This window comes from Silurus meridionalis, chromosome 13 (assembly GCF_014805685.1).
Source record: "Silurus meridionalis isolate SWU-2019-XX chromosome 13, ASM1480568v1, whole genome shotgun sequence".
Classification (NCBI taxonomy): Eukaryota; Metazoa; Chordata; class Actinopteri; order Siluriformes; family Siluridae; genus Silurus; species Silurus meridionalis.
This window is the reverse complement of record NC_060896.1, coordinates 13,147,216-13,167,034: the sequence shown is the minus strand read 5'-3', so window position 1 is coordinate 13,167,034 and position 19,819 is coordinate 13,147,216. Positions and strand designations below refer to the sequence as shown.

General features: G+C 37.2%; 1 protein-coding gene, 1 long non-coding RNA gene and 2 other non-coding genes across 4 annotated transcripts; 3 read left to right on the top strand and 1 right to left on the bottom strand.

Moving 5' to 3' along the window:
• The first annotated feature begins 4,524 nt into the window (after positions 1-4,524).
• LOC124396003 lies at positions 4,525-6,850 on the top strand. Its single transcript, XR_006927706.1, has 6 exons — positions 4,525-4,633; positions 5,073-5,176; positions 5,259-5,359; positions 5,555-5,740; positions 5,935-5,987; positions 6,239-6,850. It is a non-coding gene; the product is annotated as an uncharacterized LOC124396003 (long non-coding RNA).
• LOC124396269 lies at positions 5,399-5,470 on the top strand. The gene has a single exon (XR_006927747.1). It is a non-coding gene; the product is annotated as a small nucleolar RNA SNORD18 (small nucleolar RNA).
• On the top strand, positions 5,781-5,852 carry LOC124396270. The gene has a single exon (XR_006927748.1). It is a non-coding gene; the product is annotated as a small nucleolar RNA SNORD18 (small nucleolar RNA).
• map2k1 (mitogen-activated protein kinase kinase 1) lies at positions 6,433-19,113 on the bottom strand. Its single transcript, XM_046864927.1, has 11 exons — positions 18,744-19,113; positions 13,351-13,561; positions 12,708-12,854; positions 12,463-12,540; positions 11,978-12,029; positions 11,764-11,888; positions 9,026-9,233; positions 8,837-8,901; positions 8,660-8,718; positions 8,460-8,505; positions 6,433-8,209 (listed from the first exon to the last, which is right to left on the bottom strand). The coding sequence occupies exons 1-11, from the start codon at positions 18,824-18,826 to the stop codon at positions 8,096-8,098; spliced, it is 1,188 nt and encodes a 395-aa protein (XP_046720883.1). The 5' UTR covers positions 18,827-19,113; the 3' UTR covers positions 6,433-8,095.
• Positions 19,114-19,819: the final 706 nt, after the last annotated feature.

Genomic DNA, 19,819 nt, shown 5'->3' with positions numbered 1-19,819 from the left:
TGTATAATTGCACATTAAATGTGCGTTTTTTGCAAAGTGTTTAAAGAAGAGCAGTTCTATATTTAGTTTTCAGGCAGTTTTCTAGCGATTGCTATAGTTGAATCGTGAACATGGTGTTATCGTAAAATATTTTGTTCAATAAACCTCAATACCTTTTGTCAGGATGCTCATCAAGTTTATCAATATCTGCCCAATCCTTGTATACTAAATTGTTTTATTTATATATATATATATATTATAAAAATATTTATTAGTGTGCACATGCATACAAACTCTGCATTTGGGAACAGTATGCAGACCACCGTCACATTTTCTCCCAATTTTGTTGCAGCCTGTTAGTTGTCTATTCAGTACCCAATGTCTAAAAAATGTTTTGAGGAGAAATAAACCATGTTGAAGTTTTCAGACCCTTTACTCAGTACTTAAGCATTTTTTTGTCAACAATCACAGCCTTGAGTTTTTTTAGGAATGATGAGACTGCTTTCCACACCTGGGCTGGTGGTGGGTGAGAGGTTTTTATTAATTATTTTTTTGTCTGCCTTCATGGCAAATCCTCTTAATCTGGGTCAGAATGAATTGGGACTGTACCTGGACAGCCACTTTCAGGTCTCTTCAGATATGTTCAATGGGGTCAGGGTTTTGGTTGGCTTTAAATTATATCTATTTATAGGTGTCTCAATAAATCAATCAGGTTTATTGGCCAAGTGTGTTGACACAAGGATTTTGGTTCCAGCTGTTAGTGACTCAAATTATAGACATAAATAAAACTATACATTCAGCTTGGACTATACAATACAATAGACAATATAGACAGTATGAGTATTAAATAGGGATACAGATTTTGACAGATCAGTCAAGTACATAAAGTGTGAGTGCACAGTAGTGCAAATAACAGTATTGTCTGTCAGGTATGATCGTTTTCTTTAGAACTTTGTACAATATATAGCAGCCATAGTGTGTGTATCATATGAAAAATGTAATGACTGACAGTTATGATGCAGTACTTATAGTTATGATCTGAAGCAGGGAATATTATTAAGGTGAGTTATTAATGAGGGTGATTGCCTGGGGAAAGAAATTGTTTCTGTGTCTGGCAGTTTTGGTGAACAAAGTTCTGTAGCGCCTGCAAGGGAGGAGCTGAAAGATGTTGTGTCCAGGGTGCGAAGGGTCAGTAGTGATTTTTCCTGCCCGGTTTCTGGTTCTTGTATGTTACAGGTGCTGGAGAGTGGGCAGGGGAGCAGTCTGTTTCTGTCCTGTTTTGTTGTTGCTCCAAACCAGATAGTGATTGATGAGCACAGGACAGATTCAATGACTGCAGTGTAGAACTGCATCAACAGCTCCTGTGGTAGACCGTACATCTTCTGCTTTGCCTTTTTGAGAATGGAGTTTTTGTTGAGTTCCCATTTCAAGTCTTGGGAAATGGTATTGCCCAGAAAATTGAAGTTTTCCACAGACGACACAGGGCTGTTGAATATTGTGAGGGGGAGTAGTGTTGAAGGGTGTTTCCCAAAGTCCACTATCATCTCCACAGTTTTGAGTGTGTTTAGCTCTAGGTTGTTTTGACTGCACCATATGCTTCACCTCCTGCTAAAAAATGTGAATTGTTGCCCTTCTGGAAAGTAAGTTCTTTTGTTGTATATGTACTCAATTTTTTTTCTAGGGGCTCCTTTTGCTTTTATTGCTGCCTCAATTCGGCGTGGCATGGTGGTGATCAGTCTGTTGCACTGCTGAGGTGGTATGGAAGCCCAGGATACCTTGACAGTGGACCTTTAGGTCACTGTGCAAACTTTACACTGGACCTCAAGCAATTTGGATTCTGTGCTTCTTCTCTTGGCATCCAGACTCCGGGACCTTGATTTCCAAATTATTTCTAAATTTTCTGTCCTCTTATCTGAAAAGACAACTTTGGCCCACTGAGCAACAGTCTAGTCCTTTTTGTCCTTTGCCCAGGTAAGACACCTCTGACATTGTCTCTGGTTCATGAGTGGCTTGACACAATGAATGCTTGTCAAGTTGTAGCACATGAACATGTCTGTGTGTGATGGCTTTTGAAGCACTGACTCCAGCTGCAGTCCACTCTTTGTGAATCTTCCACAGAATCTTGAATGGGCTTCGTTTTACATTTTTCTATCACATTTTTTTCTTCCATTCAACTTTTCATTAATGTGCTTGGATACAGCACTCTGTGAACATCCAGCTTCTTTAGTGATGAACTTTTACCCTCCATGTGCAGGGTGTCAATGATCGTCTTCTGGACAACTGTCAAGTCAGCAGTCTTCCCCCTTGATTGTGTAGCCTGAACCAGACTGAGACACTATTTAAAGGCTCAGGAAACCTTTGCAGGTGTTTGGATTTAATTAACTGATTAGAGTGTGAGACCGCGAGTCTCCAACATTGAACTTTTTCACAATATTCAAATTTTCTGAGATACTGTAAGCCACAATCTTCAAAATTAAAAGAAATAAACAATTGAAATATATCACTCTGTGTGTAATGTATATAATGAGTTTCACTTTTTGTATTGATTTTCTAAAATAAATAAACTTTTACATTATATTCTAATGTATTAACATGCACCTGTATATATTATATAAAATGTGTGTGTATATTATATATTTGTATATGCAGTTTTTGCCTGAATGTTACATTCTGATAGCAGCCATGAGCCACAAAGACTTGCCAAAGAAAATGCAAGACTTAAATAGTCAAGGTTTTTAAAGTTACCAATCGGGTGAGGGATCTAAAACAATATCGAAGACACTGGAACACTGCCAAAACCATCATCATTAAGTGGAGTAAATGTGGCGCCACATATTTCTAAAAGTTTTGTTGCAAACAAAGCCAATAAAGAGCATCATCCAAGGAACACAACGGTCAAGACAGTCCGACAGTCAAGCAAAGTGTGGGCAGTGGTGGAAAGAGTAGTAAAAAAATCATACTCAAGTAAAAGTACTATTACTTCCCAAAAAATTTAGTGTGAGTAGAGGAAAAGTACCTGTCATTAATACTACTCAAAGTACAAGTAAAAAGTAGCCCTTTTTAAGATACCCAAGATTAGTGTGTATTATGCTGTGAACGTCATTCCACAATATTCCCTGCAAATGTAAAATGTAGCTAAAGTCAGTGTCATAAGTGTTATAAATGTTTCTCAGTAAAAAACCCGAACACAATAAACCCACCAATATTTCTCCAACATTTTATTTTTGACTGCTAGCACTGAAAATACAGGCATGTAATATTTGAAAAAGCAACCAATAATCAGGTAACGTTTATGACAACCATTCTGTAGAGGTCTTCACCTGTTTTCTATGGCCCATGAGGCTTTGTGTGAACTATGGTTGGAAATTACGTTATAATGTAAACAGATTTGCTACAGTTTCGCTGTATGTGGAACAGATGTGGAACAGATGTGGATTCACACACTGACATAATAGAAGAATAGGAGGATGATTTTAGCAAGTGGCCATGTATTATATACAGTAGGATTTTTAGCTACTTTGCAAGGTAATAAGCAATTTGAAAAGCTCAGAGGCTTACCAATACCTTCACAGTAATAAAATCAGTCATTTGCTTTTCAATAATGTGGGAAATGATTTTGTGTACTTTTGTGTTCACAATGTCAGGTGTTATACAGATGGCAGACACCTAATATAAAGTGTGATTGGTGATCAACTAGTGTATACCTCTAAAAAACATTGCTTTCAACAAATGTCGGTATTGACGGCAGATTGAGGGAGAGCAGTGCAGTAAAAGTACAGATACAGCACTAAAAATGGCCTCAAGAAAAAGTACACAGTTTTTAACCTATACTACAATTTCTGAGAAAAACTACTCGGTAACAATAGTATTTGTAATTGTTACTTTACACCACTGAGTGTGGGTAAGAGCTGAACCAGGAGCACTTGTCAAGTTAAATGGGAAAATTACCAGCACCAAATACCAAGATATTTTACCACAAAACCTTCTTATTCTCTGTCAAAAAACTGAAAATTAAGAGAATCAACATGACAATGACCAAATGTACATATATATATATATATATATATATATATATATATATATATATATATATATATATATATATATTATAAATAATTATATTGGAATAATTTTGACGGGAGCTTTGGTAGAGAGGGTTAAAGGCCTTTCTCAATGGCACAATTATCGCAGCTTGGGATGGTTATAGTAGTGCTGGGACTTGAACCCCTTCAATAATCTGTACCTTCTGAAAAGTTTATCAAAAGCAGCTAGGAGAGTTAATCAGTCAGAGAGAACAGGCTAAAGGGAGGAAATATGAGCATTCCCTTGTTCCTCCAACAAAACTCTATAAAGAGGAAAGTGTACAGAAACCTGAAAGTTAGTTTGTGTTGTGATAATTTTCATTCCAATTTTACAGAAAAGCAATTTGTATAACTATTGGTATCGAAAGTTATCGATATTGACGATACTGGTCTTGGTTTCGAATCGAAAGGAAAGTAAGTGGTATCGCCCCTTTCCTAACTTCCACAGCAAATCGGCGGTGAGCGGAAGTGACGTTATGTGTCCTATATAAGGCCTTGTGCAGCACGCGGTCGTTCTTTCTCTCTGCTGGTTACAGTAGTTTGTTAAAACGGTTGCAGCTGTTTAAGTTCGGGTGAGTAATTATTTTTTACTTGGAAAATAATTTTGTAATGTTTCCAGGTATAAACACGGACGTTGTGTTTCAGTGTATTGCAGTTTAAATTTAAGTTTATGCGATGTGTTTAATTTTTTGGTCACCCACTCGCGTTGCTTGAATATTTAAATAGAAAAAACTAAATGTAGGCTTTAACTGCAAGCGATTAATCTTCCCATAATCTATAATGAAGTTATACATTTTCTAACAATTTATCGTTTGTAATGCGATCTTATTGTCTGTGCACGTGCAACCTTTCGTATAACTGCGCTCTGTTCTCGATCATGAAGTCAATCAGCCACAATGCAAGCAATAATAGTGAAATGCATTTGTGTTCAGTTATTTTTTTTTGTCAATGCTGGAATGCTGTTGCACATTAGTTGTTTGGAAGATGCACTGATTAAAGTTCTCTCAACAGCACTTTGATGCCCGGAACTACATGCAGAACAGCGCAGAAATCAGTGCAGGACTTTACTGCACTATGTGTAATAAAAGCTTCTGTTCCACAAGGCTTCAGCCAAGGTATTTATTTTATTTTTTTAATGAACAATTACTAGTTTTGCAACTTCTGCAGACATGTTTCATATTTATTGTTTATTTGCAGGTGATTTGACCATGCTGCACATCAACTGAGTATTGGAAGGCTGATGGAAGGCTTGCACCTGGTGCTATGTGGCCTTCAAGCTGAATTACTAACCATCTCTTGTGAGTAATGTTTAAACTGGAAGCATGACCTTTTTGTTCTTGCAATGATGAGCTTCCACTTCTGGTCCGTGTTTATGAATACTGTGATTTTTCTTATGAAGTTCTGAGTCAGTTTGTACACAAGTTGAATGGTTTATATTTAAAAAAAAAACTGATTTGCTGGCTAATGCTTATTATCCTGTTTAATCACTGCAGCGCACCATGAATCTGGAGGATTTGCTCATCCTGCACAGCTCTGATTCAAGAAGCTGAATGTTGGTGGAGTGAATCCATGCTGCACACCAACTGGGTATTGGTGCAGGAAATGTGATCTGTATGGATGGAAGGCTTGCGCCTGGTGCTATGTGGCCTTCAGGCTGGATTACTAGCCATCTTGTACATGTGAGTCATGTTTAAATCTGAGGAATGACATTGTGACTTTCTGCAATGATGAGCTTCCACTTCTGGTCCGTGTTTATGAATACTGTGATTTTTCTTATGAAGTTCTGAGTCGGATTGTGCACAAATTGAATTGGCTTATATTTACAAAAGCTGATTTGCTGACTAATGCTTATTATTCTGTTTAATCACTGCAGCGCACCATGAAGCCGGATGATTGAATGATCTTAATGATTGAGAAGCAGACAAGGTAAGGCATATGCAACATGATGTGCTTATTGTACTCGCAGCCGAATTATCAAAATGAAGGCTATTTCCAGTTGACTGCAGCCCTTTATGTATGACTTTCTTTGTATGGGCTTGAATACATATCATTATTTGCTTTAAATTTTTTGCATAATAGGCTTACGCTACTTATAAAAATCACAGAATTTAGACTGCATTCTCTTTAGTGTTTGTGTTTTAATGACTTTTAATGATTTAATGATTTTTATTTTGCAGGTTGAGGCTGATATGCTGAAGCAAGTTTAGAAAGATGTGCAACAATTACCCCAATGGCTACTTCAGTTTCAGATGAATGTCTGCAAATGTTAGCTTGTGTTGAATGTACAAATGACTAGCTTTCATGTTTAAATGGTGCTACAGTAGTATGCCAGATTATTCTTGATTACAATGCACTTGAGTAAAAAGTGTAATGTATTTTATACTGCATTTATTATAACTTATAGTTTAGACAATCACTTCTACACATACAATGTAAATTCAATACATTTGAACAAAGTATTATGCAAATGTTAACCAAGAACATTGTTTGTAATAAAATTTAGAATTGATGTAAGGACTACAGTTGTGGCCAAGTTTAATGGCAATTGGTAATGTATTTAAATGGGGAAAAAATGGTGCTAACAATTGTATGAATTTAGATGTAATAAGGTAATTTAAATACCTTAAAGCTTTCATATTGCCTCATTTTCTCCAGAATCCACTGCAACCCTCACCAGGTTCCTGAATTGAATAAATGTCCCAAGAAAATACTCAACTGTCCTGAGTTATGCAGCATTTTTCTTGTACAAGTATTTCATGTTTTTATTACATTAAAATGCAAATTGCTGACACCGTTCTCAAACCTATGCTTTTTATTCATTTGGTATGCTTCTAAAGTATGATTAAAAAAAAAATACTGAAGCAACAACTTGTTTCATATCTGGAGTAAATAGGAATTGTTTACTGCTGATGCATTTTGAACAGATTCACTTCTTGGATTTCAATCTCAAGATTTAATTGTATAAAAGCAGGTAAGGAAAATATAGTGGGATAACCAGAAGCTGTTAATTCATTAGTCGCTACCTTGGTACACATGCTGGGTGACGAAGTTTGCAGTTACAATATAGCTATTCTCTATTAGCATCTTGGACCAGGATATGTTTAGTTTTATGATTTAAAGATTTTATAGAGATGTGTTTAAGGGATCGTATGACCGCACATTTGGTCCATGTACCGCTTTCTTTTTTTACATGTTTGCCTTTAAGGTAAAGGGCAGGGTCTTGAGGATAAGTGACCACAAAAAATGCACTTTGCTTCATATAATAAGGCTTTTATGGCTTGTCTGAACAGTACTGAGTTACATTTTGTTATAACCTTGTTTTCAAACAATTGGCTGTCAGTAAATTTGGCCACAACTACTTGTTTAATCAGGTAGTCTTGATTATTTCTATCTGATGCAGTAAAGGTATAACTAAAACACCATGACCATAATAATACAATAAAAACTGTTGCTTGACATTACAATTTCATATCAACTCAAATAACAGGCAATACTTTTTCAATAGATTAACTGAAAATTAATGAAAAGCCAAACCTTTACCTAAGCATGATGTGTAAAAATTTTATAACCTTAAAAATAACTGGAGAACATAATTTTTATACCCTGGGACAATGCTTTGTCTGTGATCCAAAAGATTTTTACTTTAAAAAAAATCTGCATATTTCCATTCAAACGGAGTATTAGAGTGCCCTCAGATAAACATTCATACAAAAGCCTAGTATAGTTTATACTTTAAATAGTCTCTGATATGATTTTTATGCAATTCAACAGGATAATTTATTACATTTAGGGGGGGATTCTGAGCATTTTTTAGTGGGTGGGGGGTCCCCCCCAAGTACATCTTGCCACTTAATACAGAATGTGGGACTTGGCATGATTCATAAATCTCAGTTCAATACTTATAACATCAAAATAAAAGAGGCAGTAAATGACTACTGAAAAGATTGCTTTTCGAATAGAGCCCAAATAAAACCACTGAACGTGTGTGTGTGTGTGTGTGTTTGTGTGTGTGAGCTTAAGCAGAACAATTCATTTTATATTCCCACACTGTGAGTTGGGGTTCCTGGCTGATTTAATCCTATGGTGCTGCAGAGCCACCCGGCAAAGTCCACTTCTTCTGCTTCTGATGTCTTAATGAAGGCATGGACCTAGAGAAACCACAGACAAAAGAACTTTAATTAATCATTTGAAGGTAGGTCTGTTTTATAATATTCATTCACGGTACAATATTACATTTTTTTAAAGTCTTTTTTACAGTTAAGATGCTTATCGTCCTGAATGGGTTTCTACTTAGACCGATCTCAGATAGTGAAACATTGTTGTACTCATATATTGTAATCTATATACAACTATGAATTATTTATCTTTACATGTATAGGACATTGTATATATTCTCACCATTAATTGCTTCAGATCTGCCCTCTCTGCTGGATTTTTTATTAAGCTGGAAAAAAAGAAGTTACAGTTATTCAGCTGAGATTCATATTTTAAACACTAGAGGGCAGGGTAAGTATTAGGTACTGAAAAAAGTTCTTGAAATACCACGTTGCAGTCCATCATCATTACAGGCCTTTAAAGCTAAACCAGTTGCCCCTTACCATTTGTTGACGAAATCTTGAAATTCTGTGCCAAAGATGCTTGGCAGCTTGGGTGGTGGCTGAAAATAGATCGGTTTAAATAGGTTCAGTTATGCGCTAAGAAGGCAGCCATTCAATCCACATCTTTAATTTGTTTATTGCCAAAACATGACCTAGCTGAGAGTGCTGAGCAAATACCTCATTGACAATGTAGTCAAGCAGCTCAAAGATGGCCATTGGAGGTCTGCTGTCAGGTCCGTATGCTACAAAACAACCAGACATTGCAGGGCTGTCATATTTGTAACAATTAAGAAGTAAGACATATCCGGCAAAATAAGGCTGGAGTAATGGTGTTGTTCACATATAACAGTTAACTCAAACACTCACAGCTCCCGGGACGTCCAGGGGGCCTGGGTTTGGGGGAGGCCTCGCTGGATGAAGGGTCACCCTCCATGGGGAGGCCAAAAATTTGCTCCAGTTCTTTAGCATCCGGTGGTGGGATAGGAAAGCGTCCAATGGCCATCTCTACCAAAGAAAGTCCCATGCTCCAGATATCAGACTGCACAGAGTAGTGTGTGCCCTGCAGACGCTCTGGCTAGAGAGAAAAAGAGCAAGAGGAAGTGTGTCTGAGCCAGAGGGAAAGGAAGTAATCGGCAAATAAACAAAAAGGTCATATGACACATTACATTTCAAACATCCAGATAATAAGAGCAATAAGTACAGTTATTTACAACACAGTGGCACTAATATTGTGGCTATTCATTTACATTTATAGACGTTAAGCACAGTTTCTATTTCCTTACTGCCTATAGGGAACTTGGAAAGCCAAATGCAAATTTCACCAACTTCGTAAAAACAAAATTGCCTCATCAAAATTCGTTCCTTCATATATACAGCTCTGGAAAGAAATGAGACCACTGCAAAATAATCAGTTTCTTATGTTTTTTTCTTACAGGTGAATGTATTGGTGAGATGAACAGTTTTGTTTCATTTTTTGTGAATTTTTGTTTATATTGAAAGGATCAAAAAAGACATAAGAAAACCCACGAGCATGCAGTATTTGCAGTGCTTAAATAACTCAAATAAAACAAAATGCAAATAAATTGTATACAAATTGTGTTAATGCTTTGGAAAAATAACATTAATAAATCAGTATTTGGTGGATTATCCCTGATTTGCAATTCCAGCTCTCATGCGTTTTGGCATGCTCTCCACTAGTTTTTCACATTGCTGTTGGGTAACTTTATACCACTCTTTTTTGCAAAAAAACAAACAGCTCAGCTTTGCTTGATGGTTTGTGATCATTGCTGATGACTTGATGACATTTCAGAGGTTTTCAGTAGGGTTCAAGTCTGGAGATTGGGCTGACTACAGGGTCTTGATATGGTAATCCTCCATCCAGACTCTGATTGCTCTGGCTGTATGGCATGGTGCCTTGTCCTGTTGGAAAATCCAATCCTCTGAGTTAGGGAACATTGTCTTTGCAGAAAGAAGCAAATGTTCTTCTAGAACAAACCTGTACTTGGCTTAATTCATGCGCCCTTCACAAAAACAAATTTGTTCAATTCCAGCCTTGCTGAAGCACCCCTAGATCATCACTAACCCACCTCCACATTTTCCAGTTGGTGAAAGACACTGTGGGTTGTAGGCCTCTCCAGGTCTCAATCTACCATTACCACAACAGGGTGTCAGGCAAAGCTAAAAATTGGAATTCTTAGAAAAGATGACCTTACTCCATTCCGCTACAGTCCAATTTCTGTAGTCTTTTGCAAACTTCAACCTGACTCTTCTTTGCTTTTTACTGATAAAGGGCTTTTTTTCTGGCTTTGTATGACTTCAGCCCTGTGTGTAGAAGCCGCTTTCGAACAGTTCTTGCCGTGCACTTCACCCCAGTCTCAGTTTGCCACTGTTGTTTAAGGTCACTTGAGGTCAGCCTACAGTTCTTTATTGACAAATAAGTTTGCAGTTTGTTCCTAGTGTCTGTTGCTTGATCTCGTTTTTGTGACCTGCCGTCTACGGAATATTAAGGATAGAAGCAACTTGAATCTTTTTATTATTAAGGATAGAAGCAACACTGAATCCTTGTGCCAGTGTGTCTTTTTCTTTCTTCACTCAAAACCTTTCTTTCCACTGTTTTTGGCATGTTCAATGGTTATTTTTACATTTCCAATTATCTTTAAAAGACTTCTAGCACTTTTTTACCATCCAGTTGTTCCCATTGCAAGAGGAGAGTGTTAATTACAGCTGTACTTTTTTATACTTTTCCCCATTAAATAGGATTGGTTTCATTTGATCACCAAATCAGTCCCTTATTAAGCAGAATGAGATGTGCTTGTGTAGAAATTAAACAAGGACTGGCATGGAATTTTTGCCATACACAGAGAAATGCTGATTTAGGAGTATATTGCAGAGGTCTCTTATTATTTAATTATTGTTATTATTTCCAGAGCTTTGTGTATATATATATATATATATATATATATATATATATATATATATATATATATATATATATATATGTGTATTTTGGGCTGTCATTTTTATTAAAAATATTAATAAATAAATATAAAAGCGGCAAAACTAAAATCTCCAACGAAACACACATTTATTCATGACGTTCTAAAATACTGAAAATTAGATTTTTAATCACTAAACATTTGTTTTACTAATGCGGCAATCTCAAATCAAGCACCAAAATCCACCATGATGCACACATCGGGCAAATAAAACCGTCCGTGTGGAAACATTTTAAAAGTTCAGTTTGGTGTCTTGATGATTTATGTAATTTAACACCATAATTACTTAAACATATACACAAGTATATTTTGTCTTCATGCCCTATGTTGAGTTTGGTTTCACTAAGAATAAACATACACAGAGCATTCCTATTTGTCCATGCCCATGTTGATTTCCGCATTAAAAACTTGAAAAGTATTAATTTAAGGTAAATTTAGAACAGAAAGAAATGTGCGATTAATTTGTGAGTAATCACGTGTTAACTCCGGACAATCATGTGATTAACTGGAAATAAATATTTAAATTGATTGACAGCCCTAATATATACAATGTATATAGCTATCGTAAAGTATTTGGACTCACAAAGAGGACACAAGTGGCAAACTCACAGACATGTAGGATCTCGTGCCCACAAAAGAGTTGGCCATGGAGTCAATAAGCTGCCCGCTCACGCCAAAGTCACACAGCTTGATCTCTCCACGTGAGTTCACCAGGATGTTCGAAGGTTTCACATCTGCAAGACAAGACCTGGAGCTTGCAGAATGGTGAAATGGTATGAATGGAACAGAAATTTTATCAGTAAGCAAGAATGAGTTTGTTTACCTCTGTGCATGATCTTGTGCTTCTCTCTAAGGTAAGACAGCCCTTTTATCACCTGAGAAAGGTAGGATACAGAAAAAAAACTTGTAGTCAAAAAGTCATATATTATATTGTTTAAAAGAATAAGTTGAGCCAAAACAGAATCTATACAATTTTATCCATCCATACATTTTTGCTATTTAAAAATTTTAATGCAATTGGGTAACATTCATTCATACGTCTTCATTACTGCTTTTTCTTTTTTATGTTAGGTGGACACTGGGCATGAGAGTAGAAGGGATGCCAGTTCATCACTGGACTGGAGTAACAATGTTTCATTTTGAAGAATAGAAGTTTTGCTTATCGAAAAAGGAAAGGAAATACTAGAGAACAAACATGTCTTGTCTAAACAACTATAAAATTTGCAAACAAACAAAACAAACAAACAAAATTTGCATTTGTAGTTTCTATTTTGGGCCATATTTATGAGCAGAAAGTGTGGTACCGACCGCAATGCTAACTTTGCCCAGGATTTGCTCTGGAATCTTGCCTGCTTTCTTCAGTGATTGGTCCAGGGAGCCACCGTCCTGCATTACAAGTGTTTATCAGATATAAAGCGAACATCTGATATAGAAAGATAAGGTTTAATGGAAAGAGTATAAATGTAAAAATAAATTCAATATAAACAGTGTAATTCATGGATAATCAGTCCTTTTTCTATATAATGGAATTGCATATGGTGTGTAAGCTGTACCATGTGCTCCATACAGATGCTGATCTCGCCGTCACTGTAGAAGGCCCCGTAAAATCCCACAATGTAGGGAGAATTGCACTCATGCAGCACCTGCAGCTCTCGGATAATCTGGTTTCTGATTGCTGGCTTGATCTCCAGATGGATCAGCTGACAGATCACAGAGGAAAGATGAATGATAGGAGCTACAGTTTTGCATTGCACACAGCAACTTTACACCATAATTTAGCTTGTGCAAACTGTTATATGTCAGTATTACTGCTTTCCCAATACATGATACTGATACAATGTACGCAATGCATAATTTATAATGTATAAAGTGACCTCACGTTTTATAAAAAGACAAGCTAAAATAAAAAAATCAATGCCTTTCAGAACTATAAGAGAACACAGAACAACACCCCCGTCTAAACAACTTTAATACAAATAACGCCTGCATATATATATATATATATATATATATATATATATATATATATATATATATATATATATATATATATATATATATATATGTCTAAGGACTGTGCCAGACCAGATAGCTAAGAAAGCTAACACCACAGACAAATTATTAGATAGCATCATTTGCTCCTAAAATTCAACATCTGCTGTTCATTAAAAAAAAACAAAAAAAAAACGTACATACCTTCCTGGCCATGATGAGTCCAGAGGGTCTGTGTGAGACCTTGAAGACCACACCACCATTGCCTGCTCCCAACTCGCAAATCTTCTCAAAATCGTCATCCTTCAACTCTCCTACTTTCTGCTTCTGCGTGAGGAAGGCCTCCAGACGCTTTTTCTGCTGCTCATCCAGCTCCAGCTCCTCAAGTTTCTTTTGCAGGGCTTCTAGGTTTGTTCTAGAGACACACACATATTCCCCCACACCATAATTACAATAACAGAAAACAAGGTCAAAAAAGAGCTTAATAAAATAAACTTGTACTGCTTTTATTTCAGTAGGTGAAAATAAAATGTGGCATGATTGAATGACCTTTCAAATTTCAAAAGGATCCATGGAATTTAGATTGAGTCATGCAGTATATTTCCAGATTATGACATAATCCAATGCCTGTAGAAGCAATGATTTTTTTTTCCACTCGGGATCAATAGGAGCAAACATAAAAAAAAAACAAATCCGGGATACATTCCTATTGTTTAGACAGGACAAAGCCCAGCTAAGATAACTGAATAGGCCTTTGTGCACAATATGGTTCTTGTGTGTGTGTGTGTGTGTGTGTGTGTGTCTAAACACAGTTTCTACCTAGAACTCTTCTTAAGGAAACTGGGAGTTCCTCTAAGCATGTCTCCTTCTCCTTTGGCACTGTTGTCATGGTAATGTATTTCCTTAGCTTTCCATTTGTGGAATGAACCTCAATGACCTTCTATCCTCCATCTCTTCTGCCACTCCTCTTACACCAAGTTCTTCCTTACTCCTACTGCAAAACTGCCACCTTTCGCTCTGCTAATAATCAGCAGCGTTAACGGAAACATCACTCATAAGTGCAAAGTCTGCCTAAATGCTTGATCGAAAATAGCATTATGTTGTGTCTTCAATGGTTTGACCATTATAAATGATTTTAGCTGCATTAGTGTTCTTGGATGATTTCTTAAATCAGCAGCACATGTGATAGTTCTGCTTTTCATGTGTATATGATCAAAAGATTCAGCTTTGTGCATGTCTGGTTAACGGCTAAATGGTGTTAAAGTTTTATTTTAGTGCAAAGGGAACTGCACACTGTAAAATAAAAACCATGCTTTTGGAAAAAAAAAACTGCAAGTATATCAGAGCGCATTTGAAAAATTCAGATAGAACGGTAAAACGTGTCATCGCCTTGCTGAGCTCGTCAACATAAGAGATGCTCTTACACAAATTTACATAAAATCTTGCTCACGAGCTACACGCAGATGTTTTGTTGTCGCGGTAATACTGTAATTAGGCTGTACATGATGCAGTTATTGGAGGACCTTTAAGAGGGAATAACATTTAATCAGGCCAGAACACTGGTGCTTACCACCTCATCCACAACCGTAGAAAGAGGAGGGTTAAGTGTCCTCTTTTTCTCCAACAAGGACGGCATAACCATGGTTACGAGGCTGCTGTGTGGGTGTGCGTGGGTAGAGTGGGTGGGCTATGAAGTGGAGACGATGATGGAAAATGGCTCTAAGACCCAGAAGTAGTGAGAACACTCCATATCTTACGTAGGAGGTGCAAGAGCAACTCAATATCCATGGCCAACTGCTCAAATGATTTCAACCCATTGCAGCATAAACACAGGGTCTTGTTATTAGAGCACTATTTTATTAGTTTATAACAAAAACTAAATGTATTCTGATCATTTTAAAATTCTGCGGGTACATGGCATCGCAGTACACTGGCAATGAAGAGTTACGTACTCAGACATGTTCAAACAGGATGTGGATTGAAATGACTCTGAATGATGATGCCTAGTCCTCAACCACAAACATAGACATTTTACTCAGGGCCACAACAGATCCGAGGCCCATGATTAATAATTAACCGTGCTCTTTTAGTCACTTGCCTGCTTATCTGTGTGTGGTCTGGCCAGTGTTGGAGAAGTGTGTGTTACCATTGCACAGATCGACTGTGATCAAGATATGATCAAGCATATGCCACATTTTCATTATTGAGTCATTGCATTTTCCGTTTTGATGCCTTGTAAGGTGCACAGCTTGCAACTTGTAGCAGCTTTAATATGTCACAAATTGGAATTCACTTCAGGACACAGCTGTTGTATATAGATGCTATTTTTACTGTAGTATGTGTTTGTCAGCATTCTTTCCAAGAAAACAGCTGTATGCCGCGCTTAAAGAAACTAGTCCTTTCTTTTAATTTTGCTGAACTGGTTGTTGTGGTTGGAGTTATGTTTTTATGAGCCTGAATCAAGTCAGGAATTTCCCATTATTCAAGAGTTTAGATCTGGAGTCCTAATGCACATTAATCATAAATGAGTGTGGAGGAAGGAAAGACATTATGTGTCCTTTTTTTTTTCCCTCTGAAAACTTTGCAGATTTAATGTAGATTCTTATTTGTGGTTCACATAAGGTTCAACTTTGTCACAAAAGAATGATCAAATTTCCTTTTATAATTCATGAATTTTTAAAAACTTGTCATTTTAAGAATTACCCCCATTAATTCTTCCCATTTTAATGACAGTAAATTAACTTTTAATACACATTACGGTTTAACACTACTGAGAAGACCTGACTGAGAATAAAAGGTCTGAGCGGAACTGAGCAGCTGACATTCTCATGTAAAGAGAATAGTAGATTCAATCACTAACACACATATATTGTGTTGTTATGAAATGTTAACAAGTCTGTTAATGGCTTACTGTAAACCCCCCCACACACCCTTCTCTCTCTCACACACACAAACGCAGACACACACTGTTGCAGCATCCAGTTCCCCTTACTCACCACGGAAAGAGGCATTCCACAAAGTCTATCTAAAAACTCACTTCCAAAGGCTTGAATCCCAGCAGCACAGACAAACATTCCAAAGCCTGCATGCCACGACCTGCCCAGGCCTCCTAAATGGAATGTGCTCTACTTTTTCATCACACAGAACAACAGTGAGTACAACATCAACCACATTGTGCTAGCCTACAAGAAAAAAGCACTTTGATAAATACTTCATCCTACATATTGCAAAGATGCTATACTCATAAGTCTGCAATAACTTTTATTGACTCGCGTCAGGAAAAACAAAATGTAATCCAAATGGAAGATACAGTAGTATACAATCTGTACACATTGACTGCAATATTGGAATCACTAAAACATTATTGTCACCAGTACAGTTTTCATTACATCTTGGGATTTATATAATTCTCATGAACTGATCACCTGATATCTGATGAAATACTATGGAACAGAGCCTGTTACGCAACTGCTGTACACTTAAATCTCTGCAGTGCCATGTGTAAAGAAGAACGCCTCTGCACCTCTTCCTTCATCTTTCAATCAGTAATTGAGGGAAAAGGAGTAAGGCGGAAAAAGAAGTGTCTCAGCCTTCATGAACCCATGATGGCCTCTGTGAAACAAAAGGCAATGACACGCGCCACTGATTTCAGGCCACAAGGGCTTTGATTGGCTCATTGCTTAGAGAGAATGAGGGGAAAAAAGACCTGCCAAACTAAATCAACAGACAGATAGGGCAGATCTCAGCACGGTTAAACATGCTACAAACAACTCACTGCAAAAGGTCCTGCTTGTTCATACAGATATGGCATTGTGAAACAAAAAAACTGCGTTGTTGCAACTGTGTCAATTTCATGAGGCTTGGTTTTTTGATTCGCCGACTCTCATGTATCCTATTGACACACCTCTGCAGATATTCTTGTGTGCAAGGTCCTACTTATTTTTTTCTAGCAAGTGAAAACAAATCTAGCTGGCTATTGGAGGACAAAAAGACAAATTATTAGGAAGAAGAGTCACATTGTTGTGTGCTGGCTGTTCTGGACAAATGTGATAAGGGCTTCCTGTTTGGACATCACACTAGACCTAGCGACTTTAAGGGCTGTGGTGGATTTGCTGGAGAGGCAGCAACACAGATTAAATGCAACAAATACAAAAGGTTAGCATGTTCAAAATATACGATGCATACAGTACATTCAGCCCCTTTTAAAAATAGGGGAAGAGCAGCATCTATATTTTTTTACATTTATATTTTCTAGTAAAGACATTTGGGTTCGAGATTGAGTGATGAATATGGTGATTCTGTTAGCCAATCAAAAACTATTCATTACTTCATCATTTCACTAATAAAGTTCTTTTTTGTGTGTGTGTGTTGGCAGTGCATTTTGGGTCATTATCTTGCTGCAGGATGAAATTCCTCTCTATAAATTGGCAGAGAGAATGTTTCTGAATTCCACATTTCTTTGCAATTTCCAGTCTGGCCTTCCAATTTTAACTGCTGATGGTTCCCCTGTGCAGGTTGTTGACAATGTCCCTAAAAGTTTTTTTTTCTTCACAGCTCTCTAAAATTCTGTCGACAACGGCTGATGTTTTAATGACTGACCTGTTCCATGTCTGGTTGTCAGTTTAATATGGTTTCTTTCTTTGTCAGGATATTCCGGATTGCTTGCTTTTTTCTCATAGACTGCTCTCTAATCTCCATATAGGTCTGTTTAATTTTTTTTTGCAAAAAAAAGCACAGTCTAAACCCAGGGTGCAAACCAGCGTTTAATTATTGAATCAGCAAATCTAGGCAATGAGAAATACCTGTCAGACACGCGTTCTAATAATTTTGAAATGTGTAGGTTTAAACCAAGGATGCCTCGTTTAAGACATCTAGATGTATATTATCAGCAAATGCTGAAATTCGAATTCATCTTATGTTTACAAGCCCTAATGTCTTGTGTGTAGCATACAGGAAAAGAACTGGCCTTGCTGTTCCAATATATCCAGAGGGTAATGAATAGTTTCGAGCACAATGCAGTTGAGATGCACTTATATTATTAACAGCAATATTTCACCGTCAACTGTACAAAAAAACCCAAAAAACATACTAATTTAGTACAGATAATCCACTTACTGCCATGTTTTGCTGGGAGGAAACCAGAGAACCAGGAGAAAACCAACACAGAGAGAACTGAACCCAAACTTAAGCTTGAAGATTCGTGAGCGGAGACGGATAATGCTTCCAGTATAACCCAACACCTGTTGTATCTCAGAACCTAGTTTATTTTGGTTTTAATAGGCATGAGATCATAGCTTTTTGGTTGGATATTAAATACAATTTATGATACCTGTTTATGCTTTAATAGTTGTTGTTATAGTATCAGTACCAGTAATACAATAGTGATCCCATATTCATTTTCCCAAAGGGAGGTTTGGGAGCTTAACTCTAACACACAATGTTATAATAAGTACTGATTATTAATATGTCAGTACTAATAGCAGTATAATATGCTAATGTACTAGTTTAATAGTGGGCCTGCAAGTCTAGTTGTGTACTGCTGTATGTTGAGCCAGTGTGCACTGCGGTACTGTGTGATCTGGGAAGGAAATACTCACTCTGTGACACCGGTTCCGTTAACAGCATTCCCATCCGGAATCGGGTTTAGCTGGATCGGTTCTGGCTTCCTCCGTTTTTGCATGATGATCTTCAGTGCTCAGAGCTTTTCCGCAATCAGAATCCAAGGGAGGAGAGCAACACTAACGCGCTGCTGAGCGAGCGCTGGCTGATAAGGCATATACTATACAGCTTATTACACACCCACCTATATGGTTTTTTTTATAAGAAGCACACACGGGCGCGCGCGCGCGGGCACGGTGTCGACGCTATAACGGCGTATGAATGTGAAAAAGCTCTTGTCACTGTGGAGATGATAAGAGCCACAAATAACGTCCTGATCAATGGGTGGGTAATACTGCGGACGGATTTGGGCTCGCTGCGTCACTAAAATATTTACTACTGTCTTTCGGACAGTTTGGCTTAAGAGCGGACAGCTGCGCCATCTGCTGGTACACATGCGTAACTGTACCTTCAGACTACTTTTTTGCTGGAAAATGTTATAATAGTGGTAATGAGTTACGGGTTTTCACGTTTAAATATAAACTAATTTAATACAGTGCTAAAATGTTTTTTTTTTTTAACAATTTTTGTCAATTGTTTGTAGCATAACTACAAACAACTACTGTTTGTTGATAATCCATCTTTTGCAAATGAACAAAAATAATGTTAGTAAATATTTATTTAGTAATTTTGTATAAATTAAATACATTACTACATTCTGTACCTCCTTAATTCACTTTGCCATGTTCGGTTGTATGAGTTGTAAAAGAGATTTTCCTTAGACATAAAGCTCTGCATTCAAGACCATCATCTACCAAACTCATAGTTAGGTTGAAGATTCTGGGATTTAGCAATCCTATCAATTTATATCCTGTAACTGGATTCTGGACTTCCTGAATGGCAGACCCCAGGAGGTCAGTATTGGAAGCCACACATCCATCATGCTCACACTCAGCACTGGTGCCCCACAGTGAGTGCCCCACACTCCCTTTTCACCTGTGATTGCTCTGCTAGCACAACCTCATCATCATCATCTTCAAAAATAAATAAATAAATAAATAAATAAATAAATACA

Excerpts from the sequence above, each read along its gene's own strand:
- map2k1 (XM_046864927.1), bottom strand. The coding sequence starts at position 18,826 with ATGCAAAAACGGAGGAAGCCAGAACCGATCCAGCTAAACCCGATTCCG. Across the intron at positions 8,719-8,836 it reads TTGACTACATTGTCAATGAG|CCACCACCCAAGCTGCCAAG; the intron begins GTATTTGCTCAG and ends ATCTATTTTCAG. Across the intron at positions 8,210-8,459 it reads CAGATCTGAAGCAATTAATG|GTCCATGCCTTCATTAAGAC; the intron begins GTGAGAATATAT and ends TGGTTTCTCTAG.